The sequence below is a fragment of the Diabrotica virgifera genome, chromosome 2 (assembly GCF_917563875.1).
Source record: "Diabrotica virgifera virgifera chromosome 2, PGI_DIABVI_V3a".
NCBI lineage: Eukaryota > Metazoa > Arthropoda > Insecta > Coleoptera > Chrysomelidae > Diabrotica > Diabrotica virgifera.
The window spans coordinates 107,672,990-107,700,097 of record NC_065444.1 but is presented as its reverse complement, the minus strand read 5'-3'; the positions used below and the strand labels follow the sequence as shown (position 1 = coordinate 107,700,097).

Sequence of the window (27,108 nt, the reverse complement as noted above, 5' to 3'; positions counted from 1 at the left end):
ATTTAACCTTTCTCAGTGTAACGTCTTACTTTTTTTCTTTTTTTTTTTTTTTTTTTTTGATAAAATTATATTGAGCAGTATATACTATTTCGCTCCGCCCTAGTTACAGGACTTCCCTGTCGACTTAGCAACACCGCGTTCCAATCGAACGAGAATCCACTTCGAATATCGTAATATCGATGACGTTTTATTTGTTTATGTGTTACGCTTACCTTTGATTTTTGCCAATTTGGAGCACAATTTCAATATTTAGTTTATTATTTTTCGTTCTGCGCGAAGATTACTCACTTAACTTCACACTTTATGCGTTTGCTGTAATTGATTTACTCTGCATTTCGCGAAAAACGGGTTTAATGCAGGATCAAAATACAATTGATATTCACACACTTAGCGCAACGTTGCCACCCTTAGCGCAACGTTGCCACCTATAAACACATTGCCACATATAAACATAATCTCTTTTAATAAGAATTGAAAATAATAGAATTTTTATAATACAGTATGCGGCAAAATAAACAGTACTGTAATTAATATTGAAATGTTCATTATTATTTATAATATAACTAGTATAATACTATATATAGTTTGCCTTGCAAGCATTATTCATAATGGCGTTCCCGATAACACAGATGTTCAAGATGCCCCCTATTCAATTTTAAGTCTATTTCGTAGCATTCACGAAGGATCTCAATCATGTATGCAGGGCCGCCGCTAAAGTGTTGGCCGCCCGTGTGCAACTTAATATTTGCCGCCCCCTTTCAACACTTTAGTCGTTTCAACATAGGTACTAGTATTTAAAGAAATGTGCAGGAGATACATAACAATAATAATTTGTAAAATTTACATATTCTATTTAACAGATATTATCTAAGGCCTCGTACAAATGCAGGCGGTTACGCAGCGATTTACCAGTTTAAACGCTGGTAAATCGCGTACTGGTAAATCGTGTAAAACTCGCGGTTGCATGTGTACGATGTTTAGCGGTTGCATTTGTTTCTACGTTAACTTGAACCGCGGCGGTTGGGTTTTTTAACTTAGGGCTTGTCCATATGTGGGCTGTTTGCAAACGTCGACTGCGCGGTTTACCTGTTTTACTTGATCTCACCCTAATGCCGCCTTTGAAGTTTCACCCTAATACCAAGAAAAGCAGGGGGAAAACAGGTAAACCGCGCAGTCGACGTTGGCAAACTGCCCGCATATGGACAAGCCCTTAGTCCATGTGGTGAGACCGCTTCCGTCTGAAAAAAATTCCGATTCAGTTTCTTTGCGGATTCCTATTCAAAAATGTCCCTTTTAAACAAATCTGAAGGGTGCCGGGCGGAATTTTTGGGCAGAAATTGTTTAAACAATTTTTTTAAACAAATACAGATGATCGTCTTTTTTGCTCCCAAAAATATTTTTTTAGGTTTTTTGTGTCATTCTAAACAAGAAAGGTATCTTGTAAAAATTTATAGTTTTCGAGTTATAGTAAAGTATCAGTAAAAACGCATATCTTAATTAGTATTTTTGAGGTTGCCAAGTAGTTAAATTGAAGTTTAAACATTCATTTTCAATATTCTGAAGAGAGATCGGATCTAACTTCAATGTAGGCCGTTGTTTTTTAATTGTTAATTATGCGTAAAATCGCATATGGACCACGTAGATAAAAATATCTTAAAGTCCGAAGGCCTAGCCACTTTGAAAAGGTACTAGTATACTTTAGAAGACCAAAAATAAGCATTTTTTTAAGATATTTTTTCACAGAATCTTTATTAAAAATGAACATAAATCTTAGAGAATACAAAAAATATATCTTTTTTCATTTATGCACGTAAAGTGTATACGATGTGAATTGAACAAGACGCATTTTTTGGGTCCGGTCAGTAATTCTAGGAGAGCACAGAAATAAAGATAAACCCTATAAACATTTGTACAATTTTATTAATTGATCACTCCTTGTATTAGTCCACATGGATACGGGTGTGGCTTATTATTTTTTAACGTATCTTATTGGGCAATACTGACGTGTAATTGGCCAAATTTTTCGGAAGAACTTACGCTCAAATCATATCGTTATCTTGCCTTATCTTGCCAAAATGCCTTCTCATGTTTCATAGACTTACAAGTTATTATTTTATTTTTATATTAATATTGTGGTGTGATTTTTTTTAGTCCTCAAATTAATAAGCACATTAAATGTCATCTGTATTATGTACATACTTTTAATCATCAATTTTAAATTTTAATAACTATAATATGTATACGTTCATACATGATGTCCCATATATTATGCAAGATTTGATGATGCGAAATTGCGCAGTCTGCTTATTCGATATCGTAATTAATGCAATTTTGTTATAATAGCAATCATCACGGTGACTATAATGGTAATCTTCAGTTAGTATGCGCTGAACAAATTTTAGTAGTTTGATCTAATATAATGTAATATAACATAAAAAAAATGTGTTGAATATAATATACCAATAATTTACAACTTGTATACGATATCTGTTAGGGATACCCAATAAGTTAGTTAAACTTATACGGATGACTTTGGAGGGTTCCAAAGCTATGGCGAAAATGGATGGAGATATGACAGAGACATTTGATATAGAAAATGGAGTTAGACAAGGTGATACCTTATCAACAACACTTTTTAATCTAACTTTAGAAGCTGTTGTTAGAAAATTGAATATAAACGGATGTATTAATACAAGATCTATACAAATTTGCGCATATGCGGATGATGTTGCCATAATTAATGATGTAAGCCGCATCAAAAGGATATTAAGCGAAAAAGCTATAGAGAGCTGAAACAGGAAGCTGCTACGTTTGGTCTACATATAATGAAAGCAAAACAAAATATATGGAGTGCATAAAATCGAATCAATATGAGAATCTGAAGGTAGACAACCATACCTACGAATATGCCTCCACTTTTCCCTACCTAGGCTCAATAATAAATGACAACAACATCAGTCAAGAAATACAAGCACGGATTCTTAGCGGTAATAAGTGCTTTTATGCATACAAAGACTTGAATGAAAAGTAAGTTACTGAATCGTGAGTCTAAGCGAATCTACAAAACAGTAATTAGACCACTGGTCACATATGGATGTGAATGATGTTTTTCTCGAAAAGCTGAAAATGGCGGAGATATTAAGCAACAACGGTTCTCCTTTAAAATCAATATGGCGGCTAACGCAACCACGGAATTCAGTCGAGATTTTAAATTTACACTATCATTTATCTCCCCTAAAGGTAAGAATTATAAACTTTGGGACAGCTCGGAAACAAGATTCAATTCAATAATTATGCTTCCCCCACCACTTTTTACTATAACTCGGAAAATATTAACCGCATGAAAAAATTGTTAAAAACAAATGTTAGCAAATCATATTTGGAACAATTTTGGTTGAAAATGGCGTAGATATTGAACAAAAACCATTGCTATAAAATCAATCAGGTCTTACGGTCGCGCTCTTACGGCATACATACTACCTTAAATATTGATTTTAGCAAAAAAAATGAAAGATATCAAAATTGTGTAGAATTTAATTCTCTCTATTTTTATATGGGTACATTTTTGTCGGAAAACTAATAATAAACGAGATAATTCAATAAGTATGCTCTAATTGTCACTATTTTCCCCCATAACTCGGAAAATATCGACCGCACGAAAAAAGTTGTAATAAAAGAAATTATAGAAAATCAAATTTTCAACAATTTTAGTTGATATATTTTTTGTCGAAAAGTTGAAAATGGCGGAGATATTGAGCAAAAACAGCTCTCGTTTAAAATCAATATAGCGATTAACCCAACGGCAGAATTCAGTCGAGATTTTAAATTTACACTACTATTGACCCCTCCTAAAGATAAGAAAAATAAAATTTGGAGCAGCTCCTAATGCAAGGTCAAAAATGCAATCCTGACTGGGCTATAGTGTTTATGTACTTTTATCATATTTTGTGTCAATTTCATAAAGAAATGTGAATAATTAACAATATTAGATATTAATTATTCATATATTATTTTCATTTTATATAATTATTACTGTTTAAAAAATATTAGACCTTAATTGAAAAGTAATAGTTTATTATTTAATTTCTATTGTGCCGCCTATGTTTTACAGAAGAAGCTGACACTTGGTGTCAAATTGTGTTTTTATACTTGGTCCAATTGACATCGTATAGATTTTAGAGGGCGCCAAAGTCGAGGCCTCGAAAAAAAGTAGTTCCGATGGCGGACAGTTAATCTCAGGATTGGTATTTCCGAAACAAAAAGATCGTACGGCATTTGAAAAAGGAAGGTTTCTTACGTGACAATTTACCACTGTTAGTGAAAAATTCCGCAAAAAAAAATTTTGTGAAAAAATCCCTGTTTTTCTTTAGTTTTTCATGGTTAAAAAATATTTATTTTTTATTTTTTGGTTAAATTGTGGTAAATCGTCACGTAAGAAACGTTCCTTTTTCAAATGCAGTACGATTTTTTTGTTTCAGATATCCCAATCCTGAGATTAACTACTGTCCGCCCTCATTTTTCGAGGCCTCGAGTTTTGCGCCCTCTACAATATTAGCGTACGTGCATAAATGAAAAAGATATATTTTTTTGTACTCTCTAAGAGTTAGATATTAATATGTAAAAAGTTTTATGTCCATTTTTAATAAAGGTCCTGAGAAAAAAATTCTTGAAAAAAATTTTTATTTTTGGTCTTCTAAAGTGTACTAGTACCAAAAAGCATTCCCGGAACTACTTTATGACTACAGCTGCAAAAGGGCAGTTCATATAATAAATAACATTTTCTGGCATTTTTGTTTAGATTGTGTGGAATATTAGAGTTTATAGAATTATCTCAATCTTTACTATTTCATTTTTTGAATTTATTTTCGTTTTAAAAAAAGTATTATCATCAGTGGCCTGCTATTGGCCGCCCCTATACTTGGCCGCCCGTGTGCGATGCACACTTTGCACACATGGTAGTGGCTGCCCTGCATGTATGAACAAAGGTTGTTAAATGGCACGAAAAAATCTTAGATGTTAGTCCGCAATTTTGAAATGTCAGACGGTGGATCGGTACGAAAAATAGCCTCTTCAGCGGTCCCCATATGTACGCATCAGATGGCGTTAGGTCTGGTGAATGCAATGAGTATGGAGAATCACTGCCACGCGAAATAGAAATAAGGCAATCCCAAAAATTATTGCGCACCATTCGAAGAGACTCTCTAGTCATGTGACAGGTTGCCCCGTCCTACTGAAACCATTATTGATTAAGTGGTATGGTACTGGCACGGCAAAAATCGATGAAGATCATACGGGCCAACACCAATAGGGGCCCAATATGCCATGTCCGGATCTTCTTCAGCCTTAAGTAATCCAACTTTGGACATAGGCCTACCCCAATTCAATCCAGTGTTGTCTATTTTGCGCCACTTGTTTCCAGTTGTGTCCTCCAATATTCTTAATATCATCAGCCCATCTCATTTGTGGCCTTCCTCTGCTTCTCCTTCCTAACCATGGTTATGCGGATACAGCACATCAAATGGTAACATGGTCACTGTGAAGGAGGTGCTCGACGGGTACGTTGAGGCGTTAGAATCCAAGAAATCGTGTTGTCTGCTTATTAAGCCTAAATGCATCGGCAACTGATTTTAAGCTTGGATCGTTTTCGCGACCTTGTCCTTCTTCTTCTTCTACAGCAATACAGCCCAAATTGAGCCTTGGCCTCCTTTATTTTTTGCCTCCACCCTTGCTTGTCTGTGGCTGCTCTTCTCCATACACGGACTCCTAAAAGGGCTTGTGCGTCGCTGTTTACTATGTCTTCCCAGCGCTTTCTTTGTCCCTGCGAAATTTTGAAAAGTCTGTCCGGTGGTTTTGTATTCGTACACATGCCTGAGTTTCATCCATTGTGGCTTTAATGAGTCTTATTAGCTTGTGCGGTATTGCCAATTCAATTGCGACCTTATCCGTATGACCGAAAATACTACTCTACGATAAAAAATTTTTCTGCAACACTGAAAACCATCCTGAAGTATCTAATATTACTACGACTACGCCAGTCAATGGGAGCAAGAATAGAATATTACCTCCGAATTCTATCCTACTGCATGGATTTTAATGAAATTTTGCGCCTAGCCTCTACTGATCTCCTAATTTAAAGTCTACCCTATGCCGATGTGTGCTTTTATCTTGGGGGTGGTTCCCACCCCTTCTAAGGCGTGGACAATTTTTTGGTTAAAATTACCACGGAATTCGCTAGATAACCTAATTCTAAGCAAAAACTGTTCTATAATTTTGTTTTGAAAACTCAATACTTTTTGAGTTATTCGTGATTGAAAATTGGCCATTTTCATTGAAACAATACCTTCTCGAACGGTTTTTTGCGAATACCTTAAAAACTATGCATCTAACTAAAAAAATTATATCAAACATTTTTGTAGGTTATAAAAAAACAAAGAAACACTTGCCTTCATAAATCTTCTAGTTATAATACAAAAAGAGATATGGTAGGTGAAAATAGTTTGTTTTTTGGTACATTCTCAAAATGGTGTATTCAACTTGAAATAACAGAGAAGCGGTCGATTTTAGTTGTACAATTCTACTAATACCTTTTATAGTGCTTGAAAAGACCTTTAAAATGAGCTATATTAAAGATCCGTTACATTAAAACTAAGCGAGATATGCTGCAAACAAAATTGATAACTAATGTATTTTGAGAAAAAATGAGAAGTAATTTTAACAACCATCCACCAAAATGTAAATGCATCGTTTTCCTTCTACAATACCTTTTATTCTAGTGTTATTTCAATGTTCAAAAAGGTGGACAGGTTTAAAATGAATGGTTTTTGAAAAAAAAAAGATCAAATTATAGAATGCATTTTTAAATTTTCTTAAAAATCTTCCTTTTTCTCCTTGTAACTTGAAAATGATAAGAGATACAGTAATGAAAAATAAAAGGAAATTTTTATCTGAAAAAACCCTACATTTTTGTGCGGTATCTTTTTTTCGTACCTCTTATCATTTTCGAGTTACATGGAGAAAAAGATAGATTTTTAAGAAAATTTAAAAATGCGCTCTATAATTTCATTAATTTTTTTACAAAAACCATTCATTTAAAACCAGTCCAACTTTTTGAACATAGAAATAACGCTATAATAAAAAGTATTATAGAAGGAAAACGATGTATTTAAATTCTGATGGATGAGGGGTTACATATACTTCTCATTTCTTCTTAAAATACATTAATCATCAACTTTTTTGCAGAATATCCCGCTTAGTTTGAATCTAATCGACATTTAGTATTGCTCATTTTAAAGGCCCTTTCAAGCACTACAAAAGTTATTCGCATCATTATACACCTATTGACCGTTTCTCTGTTATTTCAAGTTGAATGCACCGATTTGAGCATGCAGCAAAATAACAAACTCTTCTTACCTACCATATCCCTCTTTGTATTTTAACTAGAAAGAAGACTTGTGAAGGAACGAATCTCTTTGTTTTTTTATAACTTACAGAAATACTTTATATAGTTTTTTTGTTAGATGCATAGTTTCTAAGGTATTCGCAAAAATCCGTCCGAAAAGGTGTTGTTTTTCAATGAAAATGGCCAATTTTCAACCACGAATAACTCAAAAAGTATTGAGTTTTCAAAAAACAATTATAGAACAGTTTTTCCTTAAAATTAGGTTCTCTAGCCTTTTCCGTGGCTATTTTAACCAAAACATTTTTCACCTCCGAGAAAGGATGGGAATCACCCCCGAGAAGGATTGGGAACCACCCCAAGATAAAAGCGCACATCGGCATAGGGTAGACTTTATTTCTTGAGCTATTCCCTACTTACTGTGAAAATATCAAGTAAATCGATGTGGTAGGATGAAATTCGGAGCCAAATACCCTCATTGACTGCCCTAGACATTCACATTTATGTTATAACGACGCGACGTTCGGAAACCTTTCGGCGCATGACACATACAAATTTTACGCATACGCATTTCAGTACTGTTTACTTTGAAGCATACTGTATTATACTAAAGTTGGATACTGTAGATGTACACTGTTCAAAAATTATCTAGTACGAAGATAATATATTTAGGTAAATATTTCAAGTGAAAGATAAAAGAAATGTTAGATACAATTATTATTGTTACGACTGGAAGAAATACGATGTTTAAACATACATTTTTAAATTGATTGCAAATGTTCTACGAGATTTTAAATACGTTACCTCTGGTAAAATTCGATTCTGAAGGTCTTCATGATTAAAAGTGTGCATATATTTTGGAAAAAACGATAACAATAATAAACGAATTTCAACATCTCGAACCTTAAAAATCTCCAACAATTTAGGACACAGATACTTCTTAAATGTGTTTTCAGAAAACAATGTTGACGTTTCTTCATTTTCATCACCTTAAACCAACATTACTTTAAAATGTGCTAGCTGGAAAACATTAATTTGATAGAGAGATATCGAAACCGTCGTTTGGTAATTAAAAGATCCTTTATTTTGACACTTTTGACATATAAGCATGGTTATTTATGTCAAAATAAAGGATCTTTTATTAAAGGACGATGTTAAATAGGGTTTCGATATCTCTCTATTATTTATGTATTATGTTTATATGAGATTAAGCCTTAATTATTGATGTAATGAAAATTACATTTTTAATTGGCTGATTACGAATTCCTTCCCAACCCTAATTTTGAGTCCAGGTAGCTCTCGAATTCCTTTCAGCGGATTAAAGTATTAACCCTTTGTGTATTTATAAAATCAATTACCTGTGGTCAATAAGATAAGGGTGACCAAATCATAAACTTGAAAAAACGGGACACATCCAAGGAGCAGTAGCGCACATAAAATTTTTCTATGGCGGGGGATTGGCTTGGGTGCCGAATTTTTTGAGAAATATTGTTACATTTTCCTACTATTCTTTATATATTTTCCATATGCCCTGGAAGAAAGGGAGTTTAATCCCCGAAACCCCCTGGGTGCGTCACTGCCAAGAAGGGTTTCGGACGATACCCAAACAGGTAGGGGCGATTGAAATATGGTCATTTAGTCAATTTGGGACCTACAAATCCTTTTCAATTTACCTTTGAATATGTAATTTACGTACTATCAAAACTGCGAAACAAACAGAACACTAAAAATCTCCGCCAGAATGACATGGATCAACAACAATGGTCAGAACAAAACAGGAAAGGAGGGAAGAATACAAAATAGCGAGACAGAAAGCCAACTCAACAAATAAAAAGAAGAAAAATGTCTGGGTTCGCTAAAGGATATTGAAAAAGACAGAAAAACCATAAAATAAAACAATTTTAAAACAAAGAGGAGGATAGCCTTCTGAAATTTGAAAGAACAATAATGAGAACAATACTGGGCCACAATGTAACAAGACAGGGAGAAATAGGAATGAAAACAAATGACGAAATTGAAGAAAAAATAACGAGAGAATATATAGTCAGATACATAAAATCAACCCAACGCAAATACGGGAGATTTGGGCGTCCCGAAAGACTTTTTCGGGACCCCGGGACAATCCCGTTTTTACGGGACGTTTGGTCACCCTACAATAAGAGTGAAAGTTTACCAAATTTTGTTGTGTATTTTTAAAATTCATTTTACTTTGAGATTTCGTCTTGTGTGTTTGTTTAATTTGATCTTGTTTGGTTAAGTGTAGTAAGTATTTCTACTTGAGATCTTGAGAAAAATGGAATTCATAAGAGGAGAGAAAGGTAACAATGTGTTAGTTCTTGATGGATACAAATTTAATTTTTACAAAAATCTTAAAAATAATATTGAACGGCGGACATGTCATTCAAAATCTTGTAAATCTTTTGTCAAAGTAAATGATAGAAATAAAATCGTGGATAAGCATATTGCTCATGAGCATGATCGAATCAAACATAAAATTTTAAATAGGCAGAAACGTTGCAACAAGTTAAAAAGGAAGGCAGTTGAGGATATTTCTTTCAGGCTGTCCAAAATTTTACATTCAGAGTTAAGGAAAGGTTTTTTTTTTTTTTTTTGTAAGCATTTATTAACAATCAGAATTACATATTCTATAAGCTAATTTGATAACAAGTACAATAACATATATCAGTGTATTATTGTACACTAAACTGGCGTTATGAGGTACATCACCCAACGGTTTCACCTCAGTTTCAGCGAAGATCTATGGGCCATAATCTTCGCAATCTTCTGTTGTTTAGTGGCTGCAGTAATGGTAATATTAATTGGTTGGGGTGGTCTTCCAATTTCTCGTGATGTCTGTTGGCTCTTTCTTGAATTACTGTGCTGACTAACGGGATGTTTAGGTCTGTATGAAGGGTTTGGTTGGAAATGTACCACGGGGCATTTGCGATGGTGCGTAGAATTTTTGATTGAGTTCTTTGGATAATTTTTGTGTTTGATTTGCTGGCACAACTCCATAGTTCTATACCGTACGTCCATATAGGTTTGATGACTGTTTTATAAATCAGCAGTTTGTTCTCAATTGAGAGTCGAGATTTTCTACCTATAAGCCAATTAATTTCTTTCACTCTCAACTCAATTTGTTTCTTCTTCTTTAAAATGTGTTGTTTCCAGTTTAATTTAGAATCAAGATGAAGCCCCAGGTATTTGACGATGTTCTGTTGTGGTATGTTGACTTGATTAAGGCTAATATTTGGGCAATTTGGTCTAGGTGTTCTTGAAGTTTTAATACTGCAGCTCTTGAATCCTCTTCAGTTGCAAATATTGCTGTGTCATCAGCGAAAGTTCCAATGGTGGTTTGTGGAGAGGTTGGTAAATATTGGTAAAGGAAAGGTGATATCGATATTTAACCACATCCGATGTTATTTTAATTCGTAATAATATTATGCAAGAAGATGAAATTTTTTGAAATTGCCGAAAATATTCTCTGAAATTCACGACGTGTTAGATAATATGGAAATTAAAACAAATAGGAATGAATATTTTCTTATATTCAATGATAAATCTTTAAATATTGTCATCTTTTTTCAACCCATTTAAGTGTTTAATTTTTGTCTTCACTTACAATATCCATGGACGGAACATTTTATAGTTGCCCAGAACATTTCTCACAAGTTTTTGCGATTCATGGACTGTCAAATAATATTTATATACCTTTGGTGTTATTTTTGCTTCCAGTGAAATCTTCTGTTAATCAGTGGCGACTCGTGGCCTTAGAGACAGGGTCGGCAAGGTTTTTTGTTTCCTCATATAGGTATACCATCAAATTAAAAGGCTTACATCATCATAGGAGATTCTTTGTTTTTTTTTTGTTTGGTTTACTTGACATTCTGTTTTGTTTCATGGTATTTCGACAATACGTTTTGACTCTTTTGAAACAAGAGAAATCCCGTTCATTTGAGGCAGCAGTTGGTGATAATAAGAGAATTGATGAACAGTTTGTTGTAATGAATTGCGGTACTTACTATACAAAATTATACATATTTTGTAACTTATCCAACATTCCGAATATATTTGGATCAGCATATTTTTTAAATAGGTACCTAACTTGTTATAATAAATATCTTGGAAATTCTTTGACGAAGGTAACTTTTAAAGACGAAGTAGTTTTCAATCATAATAGTAAATTTATTAATATTGAAAATATTAAAAATATTACTAAAAGATTTTTAAATTGAAAACTTATTGGTACACTTTCCTGGTGACACCTCCAAGACTTCTACAATTTGCAAGTCAAATGGATGCTGCAGTGAAGACGAGAGGGAAGGAATTCTACACTATGCAATTCACATCCCCCGTCTGCAGCTGGTAAAGTTCCAACGGAAAAATGTACCTAGTTACTCTACGGAGTAATACGACTATAAAATAAAAATGTATACCATTTTTATTCAGTTGCAATGCGAAGACAAAACAATCTTACTTTTCAATTAGAATACGGAGTGCAGTCCAGTCCCTTGAATCGCGATTTTCGGCTCTTATTGGAGCCTTCATCGGAAAGAACGTAGGCACTGTTCTCCATATTTTAACTGATTCGCATCGAGAGGTTTTCCCACCCATTGCAACTGAAATGATGATAGTAGGTGGCTAGCGCCATCTGGCATTGAAAGACGAAGTAGTTTTCAATCCTAATAGTACATTATTAATATTGAAAATATTAAAAATATTACTAAAAGATTTTTAAATTGAAAACTTATTGGTACACTTTCCTGATGACACCTCCAAGACTTCTACGACTGCACTCCGCATTCTAATTGAAAAGTAAGATTGTTTTGCCTTTGCATTGCAACTGAATAAAAATGGTATACATTTTTATTTTATAGTCGTATTACTCCGTAGAGTAACTACGTACATTTTTCCGTTGGAACTTTACCAGCTGCAGACGGGGGATGTGAATTGCTAGTGTAGAATTCCTTCCCTCTCGTCTTCACTGCAGCATCCATTTGACTTGCAAATTGTAGAAGTCTTGGAGGTGTCACCAGGAAAGTGTACCAATAAGTTTTCAATTTAAAAATCTTTTAGTAATATTTTTAATATTTTCAATATTAATAATTTACTATTAGGATTGAAAACTACTTCGTCTTTCAATGCCAGATGGCGCTAGCCACCTATTATCATCACTTCAGTTGCAATGGGTGGGAAAACCTCTCGATGCGAATCAGTTAAAATATGGAGAACAGTGTCTACGTTCTTTCCGATGAAGGCTCCAATAAGAGCCGAAAATCGCGATTCAAGGGACTGGACTGCACTCCGTATTCTAATTGAAAAGTAAGATTGTTTTGCCTTCGCATTGCAACTGAATAAAAATGGTATACATTTTTATTTTGTAACTTTTAAATTTTGAATCGTCAAAGAGGTCAAAAATTTGCAAATCTTCAAAATTCGAAAAAACGAGTATCTATTTGCATAATAGTAGGTATCCAAAATTTCAAAATATACTTGTTTTTAGAGATATGTATCATGAATTTGTCTATTTTGGGATGGTTCGGAAATATCAAGCGAATCCAAAACGTCACTGCGTATATCGTATATATTAGAAACTACTATCATTACGAAAATCTCTGAAATTGCTTATTCTATTTTTGGAATAAATAATGTCAGTGGATTGATTTTGAACAACCATGAATATCAAATCGGTTTGGACAAACTCTTTAAAAATATTCTCTAAAAATATACTCTAAAAATATTTAAAGCATAAAAAGAGTAATCATTTAATAAAGTTCTCAAACCGATTGCTTCACGGATCGAGATATCACCACTTTCAAAATCGTCGCCTTCGATAATAAAATAAAAAAAAACCAAAAGCTGTTAACGAAAATCTGCTACAATGAAAACTAACCGAGATTTAAAATTTCATCGTGTCTGACAAACTGCTTGCATTTTTTTTTTTCGAAACAAATTGTTCTAAAATAGTAGTCCGTTTAGGCGAGCTAAACTGGCAAGAAAAGACGATATTCTTTATTTTTTAAAAGTATCCTGTAACACTAAATTCATTCTATGTGCATAACAGTGAGTAAATAAAGTTTGTGGTGCAATAGTTTTAACTTTTGCCTGGAGACCATTTAATTCACAGAACATCACGGCAGCGCCGTCATAAGTTTGCCCTACCAATTTATTTTTGATATCAAAAAATTTTAGTCTGTTCTTTAAAACAACAAAAATATATTCTGCCTTGCCTGTAAAACCTAAAAACCTCCCATAAATATTACCACATAACGCGTATTGAACAACAATAATTGATAATTGTGAATGACAAGATACTCCGAAGTTTCATCTACTTCTAGCGAAAAGCAAATGGTTTTCTGAATCTCAGATTCAATAACGTTATCCAAAAAGGTAGCTAATTGATTACCTATATTAGTTCATTCTGTACTGTTTTAGACATGCCGCTAAATATCTTAGAATCAGAAAGTAAATTAGAAAATTCCAAATGATATTTCTTACACAATTTTATTAGTTCTCTATAATTACTTTGATTTAACGGATGATCTGATTCTAGTGTCCCCTAAATGATAATTCCTGACAACTTAAAAAAATTACAATATCAACTAAACGATGAAAACGGCGTAATTATTCTTTACAATTTCTGCCGATGCTTCCATCGGCAGATGCCGATGCATCGATTCATTCTGCCATCGAGCCATTATGCTGATGAATCGGCAGAATGTGCCGTACCTGCCGTACATGCCTACGGAGAGAAATGTATGTATGTTTGGCTGCTCATCGACTTGTATTTCGTTGAGTTTTACGTGTAAATCGTCAAGCTAGGGATGAGCTGGGGTCGGCTAGCCGAAAACGTCGAAAACAGTCAGATGAATGGCTCGGATCATTCATTTTTTGAAAAGTCTGTTATGTGAAGGGATCACTTAAGGCTCGGACTGGTCGAATCCTTTTAAAAACCATGAATAAAATTTAGTCTGTATTATCTGACAGATTTTTTTTTATTTCACAGATACAAATGACATTAACTCTGATTAAATTAAATATTAAAAAATCTATAATATCTATAAATGTGTGGGTCGGCACTGCCGACCATGACCGGCCGCCACTGATGTTAATTATAACCCTTTCGGGCTTTTACAGTGATAATTTAATAACATTAATTTCTTATTTTCACCCAAAATTATTTTTGTTATTTTCGAAATTGCAATAAATCCAGCAATTAAGAGTATTTGCGAGGTTGGAATTGCACAAGCCTCTCTTGACTACCTACCTGACCGTGACCCTGCCGCGGGAGGGATTAGGTATTAACTTACATGGGCGAGAAGGAACTCTAGTGTTTTTTGACAGCGGGAAGGAATTCGAGTACACCGTTTTAATTAACTAATGTTTGACGTTTCGATTTCCACTCAGAAAATTGTTCTAAAAACGATTATTCTAAAAATTCTGGGAAGATTGTATAACCTAGTTTTACTAGGTTATATCCTAAATCATAGGCCATACATAGACAATGTGTCTATAAGTCGAAGTCCATATATCCTAATTAGGGGAGAAACTAAAGCACCAATATATAGTATACATACCTGTTTGAGGTGTTAGCAAAAAGGGAAGAAAACTGGTTTGAGCTGTTTTATTTAATAAAACCAACCGTGACAACAACAATCCGCTCAGCTGTGATGCAACTAGTTCTTCCTCAAATTTAAACAACCTGTGTTTCAGATTTTGAAAGAAATTTAATTTTTCATTATCATTTTTAACGGGTAGTTCTAAGAGAAATGAATTTATTGTGATAAAATCGTTATTGAAAAATTCGTGTTCTAATATTGATTTAAATGTCGGCCTCTTCGAGAAGTCTGTATTCAGTAATTCATTTTTACAAAATCCAATAAAGCTTTCCAATGAGTCCATATCACCTAAAAGTTAATAGACATTATTAGATATAAAGCACATTTAAACAGTGCGTTTGTATTTAAACAAGCTTTTGATAGTGCCAAAAGAGCCAAAATGTTGGAAGACCTTTATAATATACACTGAGCGTCAGAGAAAACGGGCGACCTACAAAATTGATCATTTTTGATGTTTCGAATTTCCTAAACCTGTTGTCCGATTAAGTGATATTTTTAATATATTATAGCCTTATTCTTTAACAATATCGCTATAATAATATTGTTGCTAAACAGGTAAATCAAACTGTGTTTCAAAGTTCGCAACACCCTGTGGAATATTCTAACATCCACAGAGAACGACAGTTCTCACCAGTGGCGCACAACACCCCTACAAGCGACACTATATATACACGAAATTTTCGATTTTCTAAACCTGACTGAATTGAAAATTGGGCCAAATCTAGCGTTACCAGGTGTCCCGATTTGCGCGGGACGTCCCGATTTTGAGGGGTCTGGGGACGCGTACCGATTTGTACCTGATCGGGACACTAAATGTCCCGATTTTCACCCACGAAAACCAATTTCAGGAGGACTTGCAGTGAATTTTATAACTATGTTATAAAAACAAGTTTTTATGTTATAAAAACATTTTTTGTGTAATTTCGTCTGATAATTATTATTATGTAGGATTAAATACAGATTATAGAAACACCTTGTAGTCCAGTAAATGAACGGGAAATACGGCGATACCGTGTAATTTTCAGGATCAACTCTGAATTGCATGAAAATTTGGACGGCTTGTGCTGTTGCTTGCTTTTACTCGGGGGGTAACAGTCACCCCCTACTTAGGGGTGAAAAACCGCGCGTTTAAAATAAGGAGAAGGATAAATTTACTAATTCTAAGCAATTTTAGTTATATAGAATTTTAACTTGCTTGCTTAACACTTTTCGAGTTATTTACGAATTAAAATGTTTATTTTTCGATAAAAAAATCAAGTTTTCAGGCGATTTTCACAAATATCTCAAAAAGTAAGTATTTGATCGAAAAAATATGATTAGCAAAAATGTAGCGTAATATAAAAAAAAATGAAAAACTCGTGAACTCGTAAACTATATAGACCCAGCAAAAGCAAAGTTGTAGCTCATGAAAAATACGTTTTTATTCCGTCAAATTCCAAATCAAATATTTCAACGTGAAATAACCAAGAAATGAAGCATTTTTCGGAAAAAGCCAATTAAAACTTTTTTAATAAAGCTTTATTTTTATGTTTTAAAAAGTTTCTAGCATCAAAACTAAGCGAGTTATGCTCAAGATCAAGTTGACTCCCCCTACTTAGCACCCCAAATGAAATTATTCGTTACGACTTTACAAACAATTTACTTTACTTATGTATTTTTTACATGATTGAATGGGTCTGAACGAGTCACTAATCACGAGTGTATGCAAAATATGAACAGCCATATTTTAACCAATTTTTGTCTAACAGAAAAACAAAATGAAGCTATCATATTTATAAAAGCAAAACCTACCTACTTTTTACTCCTTGAGATTTTTAGTATTCCTAATACTTTATAAGTTATTTTGAAAAAAGGGCATTTTTCAATATTTTAGGAAATTTTTTTTCTATAAAACCAATTTTTTTCATAACTAAGAACTCCTAACCGGTAAACCTTACCGATCGTATAAACAATACACATATAAAAGTAAATTTTAAAGTGGTTATGATTAATTACGGTGCTAAATAGGGGGGGATTTTCACGATTTTTCTTACCAAAAAAAGGAGCCAACTTTATTTTGAGCGTAACTCGCTTAGTTTTAATGCTAGAGACTTTTATTTACCACTGGGCTATTGTTGTTTATTTGTCCCGATCTACAACCCTAAATCCCGATTTATTTTTGCTTATGTACCGATTAAAAACAAATTGGACCTGGCAACACTAGCCAAATCCCATCTTAAAGTTTAGGAAAAGACTCGTCCATCCATATGTTACCTCTCCATTTTGGTCCAAGGGTGTGGATTTTACGGCCCTTCCCATTTAAAGCCTGTTTTTCGTTCTCGTCCCCAAAACTCCCAAAAATTTCAAAAATTTAAGCCCGACCTTTGCGGCTTCTGATAGCACAGATCATTACCTTTCCAACGCATGTTTAATTTTGAAAATCGGTTATACCATTCAAAAGTTATCGAGCTCAGAAATATGACTCAATTTTTATTTAAAAAATGGAAAATGTTTGTGGATATGTATGTATGTATGTATGTATGTATGTATGTATGTGTGTGGAAAAGTTACACCGATCTGAATTTTTTTTCTGTGTTTCAAGAAGGTGTGAGGGCCGATTCAGAACCGGTCTAATTTTTGACTTCTGACTACCCGTAAGCCAGCTAGAGGACTAGGTAGATACAAAATAGCATATTTTTTGGGCGTATATATCTTAGGTTCAAGGAAAGACAGGAAAACCGCAAATACACCAAATCAATAGGGTTGAGTTAAGCTTTCAAGTGGCGCCTAAGCGATCAAGCTGAGACATACACACTGCTCGCCATAGCCAAAAAACTGAAAAATTAAACTTTGAAAATTTTGGTTTTTCGACAATTACTCAAAATTTCAACCAACGAATTGCACCAATAACTGAGCGTTTGTAGAAGGACTCAGGACGCGTCTAACGGTGTATACCTCATATCTGGGAAAATTCGAATTTTTAAGTTATAGGCTTCATAAGTATAATCAAATCTATTTCTTACGGGAAAAACGGTTTTTCAAGCTCAATAATTCCTGTAATACGTTCAGTTATCATACTCGATCTTGGATGCTGGTCAGATACTACTTGTCAATACGTTTCAAATTCATGTTTAGTGATCAACATCAGGTAAACCGTTCAGAAGTTATAGAGCTCCAAAAGTATAATTAGTCCAGGAACTGAAATTTTTCACTTCGCAATTTTTACAGAATGGATAGATTTGCTTGAAAATTTGACAATAAGTAGTGGATAGTCCAAGGATCAAAATCTATATGATGCCGAAAGACGCTTTTACCATGGGGTTGTTGCCACCTCATCTCGAGGGTGGAAATTTTTTATTATATTTTGACCGCAAATGCTGGTAAAAATATTAATTATAAGCAAAAAATGTTCATTATACATTTTTTTGATAAAATTAATAGTTTTCGATTTATTGGTTATCGAAGCTGTTAGTTTTATATCGAAAAAATTACCAGAGAACGGCAGTTCTCGCCAGTGGCGCACAAATACGCTCCCTTACACGCGACACTATTATATACACGAAATTTTCAATTTTCTAAATCTGACTGAATTGAAAATTGTGCCAACTCCCATCTTCAAGTTCAGAAAAAGACTCACCCATTCATATGTCAACCATCCATTTTGGTCCAAGGGTGTCGATTTTACGGCCCTTCCTATTTAGGTCTGTTTTTCGTTCTGGCCCCCAAAACTCCCAAAAACTTCAAAAATTTAAGTCCGACCTTTGCGACTTCTAACAGTACTGATCATTACCTTTCCAACGCATGTCTAATTTTGAAAATCGGTTATACCATTCAAAAGTTATAGAGCTTAGAAATGTGACTTAATTTTTATTTAAAAAAGGGAAAATGTTTGTGGATATATATGTATGTGTGTTTGAAAGTTAAACCGATTTGATATTTTTCCTCTGTGTTTGAAGAGGGGGTCAGGGCCGATTTAGAACCGGTGTAGTTTGTGACTTTTGACCACCCATAAGCCAGCTATAGGACTTGGTAGGTACAAAACGGCATATGTTTTGGGGGTATATATATTCGGATCAAGAAGAGCCAGGAGAACCGCAAATACATCAAATTAATAGTGTTGACTTAAGCTTTCAAATGGTGTCTAAGCCGTCAGAATCAGACATACACACGGCTCAGTATAGCCGAAAAACTGAAAAACTAAACTTTGAAAATTTTGGTTTTTCGACAATTACTCAACATTTCAACCTACAAATTGCGCCAATAACTTAGCGTTTATAGAAGTACACCAGACGAATTTAACGGTGTATACCTCATATCCCGGAAAATTTGAATTTTTTAGGTTATAGGCTTCATAAGTATGATAAAATCTATTTCCTGTGGTAAAAACGGTTTCTCAAGCTCAATAATTCCTGTAGTAGCTTCAATTTTCATACTTGACCTTAGATCCATCAGATACTACGGGTCAATACGTTTCAAACTCATGTTTACTGATCAAAATCGGTTAAGCCGTTTAGAAGTTTTTAAGCTACAAAAGTATAATCCAATTTACGATTATTCCCGAAATGGTTTATGTAGTTGTAGTGGTTACGACGCTAAATTTGATCTGGCAAAGGGCAATCCGACTTCATTTACCGGTCATCTCAATTTTTTTTCAATCTATTTCGAATAAAAAAAAATCTAGTGTACATTCGATGGACACTAGATCATTTGGGAGATAATGCAACAAAGGTGACCATTTATAAAGCTTGACGTGTAATAGAGGAACATTGCATTCAACTTCATACATTTAGTTTATAAATAACTTTGAAAAACTCCTGATACAAGAATAAAAAACCGCTAAACGCCGTAAAAATGAGTGGCGCATAAAATATTCCAGCTACAAAAGATCTGATATGAATATTACGTGGCGCGAAAATGGATTTTCATTTGATGCAAAACAAAATTCTAGTTTTATTTTAAAATATTTTTCCATAATATTTGCTAAATTTGAAGTAAACGCGCCACAAAAGAGTTTCAAAATTCAAACCGTATCAAAGTTACTCTTTTGTGGCGCGTTTACTTCAAATTTAGCAAATATTATGGAAAAATCTTTTAAAATAAAACTAGAATTTTGTTTTGCATCAAATGAAAATTCATTTTCGCGCCACGTAATATTCATATCAGATCTTTTGTAGCTGGAATATTTTATGCGCCACTCATTTTTACGGCGTTTAGCGGTTTTTTATTCTTGTTTATAAAATACTGGAATTAAAACACAACTATAGCCTCAGGTTTTCTTAACCCTCCGTTAGTCGCTATCGGTGTCACACACCGACGACATAATTATTCATTCGAGATTTACAAAATAACTGGTTTTTTCTATCGCCACTTTCTGTACCTCTTCCTATCAACTAACCTCGTGTTAGTATACATTCTTACCTACTTGGGTACAGTTGTGTGAGTTTTATAGCTATTTTCGGTGCAAGACTCCGTAGCGACTAACGGTGTGGTTATTACTTTATTGGCATAACTTGCAGTTCAGGTAAAGATTTAGCATCTTATTATTGCATTTTATCGGTAAGTTTAGGTCAAATCTTATTTATAGATGTCCTTTGAAGCCGAACAAAAACGTTTGTTGGAATTATGGGAAATGGTTCCTAGCGAAAATTTTTATATTACGAATAACAATATGTACATTGTTATACTAGGGTTTTTTATTTTATATCTGTTGTTTTTCAATAAAACATTTTCAAAAATATTTTTCAGTCATTCCTATACATAATATAAAATATTTGTATGAATTTTATAGCAATTACTATTTTTTTTTAAATTGTCGGTCTCTGACACCGTAGCGACTCTTGATGCTCCGTTGATCCTAGCGACTAACAGAGGGTTAATATCCTTTTTTTTTTATTCATTCGCTTATGTTGGATAATAAAAAAGTTAGGTACTTAACAACTAGCCATGTTCTTCATAAGTAAAGGTTGTTTTTAAATAAGTGCAACAAACTTTAAGTGGTAATTCTGCATAAAAAAATAATGACCGTTTGCTTTATAAACATATGCCCGTAAATGCTTCGTTTCCAAAATACGAGATGTTGAATTTTTTGAAATTTTAAATTTTTAAACTGACAATTTATTTATTGCTCTAAAACCGGTTGAGATATGCAAATGAAATTTGGTAGGTTTTATTGCGCATTTTTTGACATGCAATTAAGAGGAAACAAACATTTTGACGCCTGTCAAAATTTTCAGTGTATTTTAAACGTTATCATTTTCTTCGAATCCTGAGAAAACTAATAAGTATTTTTGAAAAATTTAAACGTAGAATGAAAGATTACTTTATTTCCGAGGGACGAAAGTCCCTTAGAATAAATAAAATGTTTCTTTTGAATGATATATTTGAAATTAAAAATCACACTACATTTTCTCTTAGTTTTTCACCCCTGTAACTTATTAAAATGAACATTATAGAAGTTTTTAGGGACTTTCGGCCCTCGGTAAGAACGTAATCTTTCATTCTGCGTTTAAATTTTTCAAAAATACTTATTAGTTTTCTCAGGATTCGAAAAAAATGAATCCCCATTTAAATACCATTGCGTCCGCAAATACGTACCCATCCCCTTAAGAATTTTATAATATCCACCGGCGCGCAAACGGGTCATATTACACGTATGCACGCCAATGATAAATATAAATTTTTTAATTCTACGTCAAAAAATGCGCACTAACTACATCTTATAGCCTACCAAATTTCATTTTCATATATCTCAACCGGTTTAAGAGCAACAAATAAATCGTCAGTTTGTAAGAAAAAATTTAACATCCCGTATTTCGGAAACGAAGCATTTGAGGACATATGTTTATAAAGCAAACGGTCTTTATTTTTTAATGCAGAATTACCCCTTAAAGTTTGTCATACTTATTTAGAAACACCATGTATTGATGAAGAACATGGATAGTTGTTAAAGTACCTATCTTTTTTGTTAAACAACATAAGCGAATGAATTAAAAAACATAAGGTTAAGAAAACCTAAGGCTATAATTGGGTTTTAATTTCAGTATTTTATAAATGCTAGAATATTTCACAGGATGTTGCGAACTTTGAGAAAAAAACACAGTTTGATTGGTCCATCCGGTATACAATGAAAATTTACCTGTTTGGTAACAATATTAATACTTACAGCGATTCGCGTTGGCAATCAGTTTGCGCTTGACAGCAAACATGTTTGGAAAGCGATCGCCATTTTTGAAAGCATCAAATATTTATGTTAAACTTTACAAACGTGTTGACTATTGAAAAGATATGGCGGGAATTTAAATTGTATATATTATAGAATATATTTATAATGCTTTTATATACAGAGTGATTTATTAGTGGGGTAAATCTCAATAGATCCGCTACAGTAATAGATAGCAATAAAAGTTAATAACAAAAATTTTAGCCAGCTTTGAGCCTCACATTACAAAATTAGCTAGAATGTTACAGGGTGTTCGATAACATAGTGACCAAACGTATGTTTTTTTAAATGGAACACACTATATTTTATTTTAAATTCGAAATCCTGTTAACTTCTCCATCACAAAAATATAAAGGTTTGTTATGTTATACAGGGTATTTACAAAGTTATAACCAATTTTATATGAAAATCGTAACAAGTTCAACTCCCTGTAGAAATAAAAATAAGCAAAACAGCAATAATGGTTTATTAATGCCATATTTTTTTGCGTATTGTCAAAATTTTCAAGAATGATTGATATTGCTAATTTTCTTTATATCAAATACAGGGTGAGTCAAAACACAAGTACACTATTTTCTCAGTAATTTTAAATGGAACACCCTGTATTTTATATTACTATTGAAAAGTACCATTACCGTACTTTAATTTTTAGATAACATTCCCTATGTCTAAATTTACTAGTTTTCGAGAAATTTTCATTTTTCAATGGACCAGTAGCGTGGCCACCAAATTACCAGAACTTAATAAACTGGACTGATTTTTTTGGGGTTACGTTAATAATGAAATTTATAAAATACCTCCAACAACAAGGGATGAGATGAAAAATAGAATACAAAGTGTATTTCGATGTGTTAATTTACAAATGCTTCGTAGAGTAAGTAGCTCATTCAATGATCGCTTTTAGGCATGCATAAATGTGTTAGGAGGTAATTTTGAACACCTTATGTAATTAAATATTAAAAATATTTTATTAAAAGTAGGTTCTAATTTTTTCAAACATGTTTTTTTTTTGCAAAATGTATTACTGATAAATTATTTTTCGTTCTTTATTTGTTACATTGTTACATTTACATACAAAAGTAGTGTTTAATTGTCTTCACAAAATGTTGTATTTTGTGTTTGTCTGTTTTTTTGTAAAATTTATTACTAATTTTCTTTCTTTATTTGTTACATTTACATAAAAAAGTACTTTTTAATTGTTTCAAAAATGTTGCATGTTCTGGTTGTGTTTTTTTTTTTGTAAAATGTATTACTAATAAATTATTTTTATTTCTTTATTTGCTACATTGTTACATTGATTACCAGATTGATAATCAGTAATCATTAATTGTCAATTCAGTCATGGCTTACTTAAAATTTAGATAAATTTAGACACCTAAAATAATTTGCTCTGAAAAATGAAAATATCTCGAAAAACATTAAATTTGGACATAAGGAATGTTATATAAAAATTAAAGTACAGTAATGTTATTTTTCAGTAATGATATAAAATACAGGGTGTTCCATTTAACATTACTGAGAAAATAATGTACTTGCGTTTTGACTCACCCTGTATTTGATATAAAGAAAATTAGCAATGTCAATAATTATTGAAAATTTTGACAATAAATAAAAAAATATGACATTAATAAACCATTGCTGTTGTGCTTATTTCTATTTATACAGGGAGTTGAACTTGTTACAATTTTCATACAAAATTGGTTATAAATTTGTAAACACCCTGTATAACATAACAAACCTTTATATTTTTGTGATGGAGAAGTTAACAGGATTTCGAATATAAAATAAAATATAGGGTGTTCCATTTTAAAAAAACATATGTTTGGTCTGCCACTGTGTTATCGAACAACCTGTAAAGGCGGAGACAGATATCCGCGCCGCGAACTCCGCGCCGTGTGAGCGCCGCGCGTTCGTGGCGCGGTTATTGTTCGTTAAAATTTTTCATTTTGACGAACCAAAGGAAACTTACGAACGTTTAGTAATTGTAGATAATCATGTCTCTGTCCTGTACTTCTACTACATCTTATTTTGGTATTGTTCTGAAACTATTTTCTTGTGGCATCTTATGCAATTTCCTATTTTATGTGGAATAAGCCACAGTTTGAGTTTGAATCAAGTTTATTTGACGTTAAAACAGTAAAAATAAACAGTAAAAATAAAATATTTCAAAAGTTTCGTGTTGATTTTGAGAGTAAACTAAATGTACGAATAAATGTTTACCTTGTCGGGATCAAATCATGAGGTTTTTTCCTCGTTATTTACTATGGGATCACTAACAGAAGATTTCACTGTAATCATTTATGATTTTTCTGATATTCTCTGATTTTCTTTCTTCTGATTTTCGGATATTCTTAAGTTAAAGTTGATTTCATGTAATCGAATGAACTTATCATTTTCCATTAAAGTCAACCCTTTCGCGTTTCTGATCTCCTGATATAAAATCGTAAAAATTGTCGAATTTTAAGCGAAAGGCCATACGGGCGATAATTTACGGCGCCGTAAGAGCAGTAAACCTGACATTGGTTGACTAACCACTTCATCTACAATTGGTTAGTCAACCAATGCCTCGTCAGGTTTACCGCTCTTATGGCGCCGTAAATTATCGCCCGTATGGCCTTTCGCTAAGCTATTGTTTCGGTCCTGAACATTTCAGGGACTACCTTTTTCGCTTTCCGGTTACACAATTATAATATATCTGCTTGTTCCTACAACCAGAAACTACCAGAAACAAAATTAGAGAACTATAGGTTCTTCCAAATTGTGCGTTGCCTTTTTCGCTTTCCGGTGACCCAATTATAATTTATCTGTTTGTTTCATCTCCGTTGCTTCACCAGAAGCGAAGTTAGAAAACTATAGGCTCTTCAAAGTTGTGCGTTAACTTTTTCGCTTTCCGGTGACATAATTATAATAAATCTGCTTGTTCCAACTCCGTTGCTTCACCAGAAGCGAAGTTAGAAAACTATAGGCTCTTCCAAGTTGTGCGTTACCTTTTTCGCTTTCCGGTGACCCAATTATAATATATCTGCTTGTTCCAACTCCGTTGCTTCACCAGAAGCGAAGTTAGAAAACTATAGGCTCTTCCAAGTTGTGCGTTACCTTTTTCGCTTTCCGGTGACCTAATTATAATATATCTGCTTGTTCCAACTCCGTTGCTTCACCAGAAGCGAAGTTAGAAAACTATAGGTTCTTCCAAGTTGTGCGTTACCTTTTTCGCTTTTCGGTGACAATTATAATATATCTGCTTGTTTCAACTCCGTTGCTTCACCAGAAGCGAAGTTAGAAAACTATAGGCTCTTCCAAGTTGTGCGGTAACTTTTTCGCTTTTCGGTGACAATTATAATATATCTGCTTGTTTCAACTCCGTTGCTTCACCAGAAGCGAAGTTAGAAAACTATAGGCTCTTCCAAGTTGTGCGTTACCTTTTTCGCTTTCCGGTGACCCAATTATAATATATTTGCTTGTTCCAACTCCGTTGCTTCACCAGAAGCGAAGTTAGAAAACTATAGGCTCTTCCAAGTTGTGCGGTAACTTTTTCGCTTTTCGGTGACAATTATAATATATCTGCTTGTTTCAACTTCGTTGCTTCACCAGAAGCGAAGTTAGAAAACTATAGGCTCTTCCAAGTTGTGCGTTACCTTTTTCGCTTTCCGGTGACACAATTGTTCCAACTCCGTTGCTTCACCAGAAGCGAAGTTAGAAAACTATAGGCTCTTCCAAGTTGTGCGTTACCTTTTTCGCTTTCCGGTGACACAATTATAATATATCTGCTTATTTCAACTGCGTTGCTTCACCAGACACGCGTTGCTTCACCAGAAACAAAGTTAAATTTTTAGTTAATGAATGTTTTTTTTGATATTGATAACTATTTCCGAAGTGAAAGTCAAAACGTCAAGTAAACTTGACGTGTACTGAATTTGAACAATTTTATCAGAAAAGTACAAGTTTCAAACCGCAAGAGAGCGCTACCGACGAAACCCATAGCCAATAAAAAAAACAGAGGTAACCTCTAAATTTCACATAAACTTCTTCTTTTTCTCAATGGCCTCTTGCGCAAGCAGTCATGTATTCGCACGAATTTATATATTAATGGACCGTGATAGTGTGACGTCAAAACGTCAAATTTTTTCCAAACACGTTGTGTCTAGGTATACGCTACCGTGTACGCAAATAAAAAAGTTAGGTAGAATTAAACGTCATAACAAATATTTTTCTATCAAACAAACACTAAACATATCAAAATAGCATGTATCAAAATATACAGTCACTGCCCACGCTAAATAGTCACTAGCTTGATGAAGTTTAACTTTTTTATTTGCTTACATTTTAGCGTGTACCTAGACATAACGTGTTTGGAAAACATTTTTTGACGTTTTGACGTCACGACTATCATGGTCCATTATTAAAATTATAATGAATAAAATAAAAAAAAAAACATAATTACTTTTACTATTAATTCTGTGTATTCGTTCAGTAATCAGGTTACAATAATATTTCAGTTCATAATTTGGGTTTTTCTAGATAAATATCTATTTTTCTCGGTTTGTGTATTTCACATACACCAATTTTATCAGAAAAGTATAAGTTTCAAACCGCGGGAGAGCGCTACCGTAGAAAATCGCAGCCAATATGAAGAAGAAAAACTGACACCCCTATTTGACATCCACGTGGGAGTGAGACAGGGAGACGCACTATCAACCATGCTGTTCAACGTAGTTCTTGAGGCAGTCATCAGAGAAAACAATATATGTATTTTTACTACAAAAGCAAGATTACGTAGGTTAAAATTTCTGACGTAAGAGCACTGTCAAAACATTAGAATGTGACTTTTCATCATGGCCACGTTTATGTCATTACTTGTCAGATATATTTTTATTTTTTTTTGTTTGCTAAAAAAT

The 27,108-nt window shown here is 33.4% G+C and overlaps 1 protein-coding gene across 1 annotated transcript in view; it reads right to left on the bottom strand.

Annotated features, from left to right (window-relative positions):
• Positions 1–27,108, bottom strand: part of LOC114334685 (protein-associating with the carboxyl-terminal domain of ezrin) — a 70,168-nt gene that overhangs the window by 15,626 nt on the left and 27,434 nt on the right. Inside the window, exons 3-4 of the mRNA XM_028284788.2 lie at positions 14,974–15,303; positions 8,201–8,385 (exon numbers count right to left, since the gene is read on the bottom strand). Of these exons, the coding sequence (XP_028140589.1) occupies positions 8,201–8,385; positions 14,974–15,303 (515 nt within the window). The remainder of the gene's footprint in view (positions 1–8,200; positions 8,386–14,973; positions 15,304–27,108) is intronic.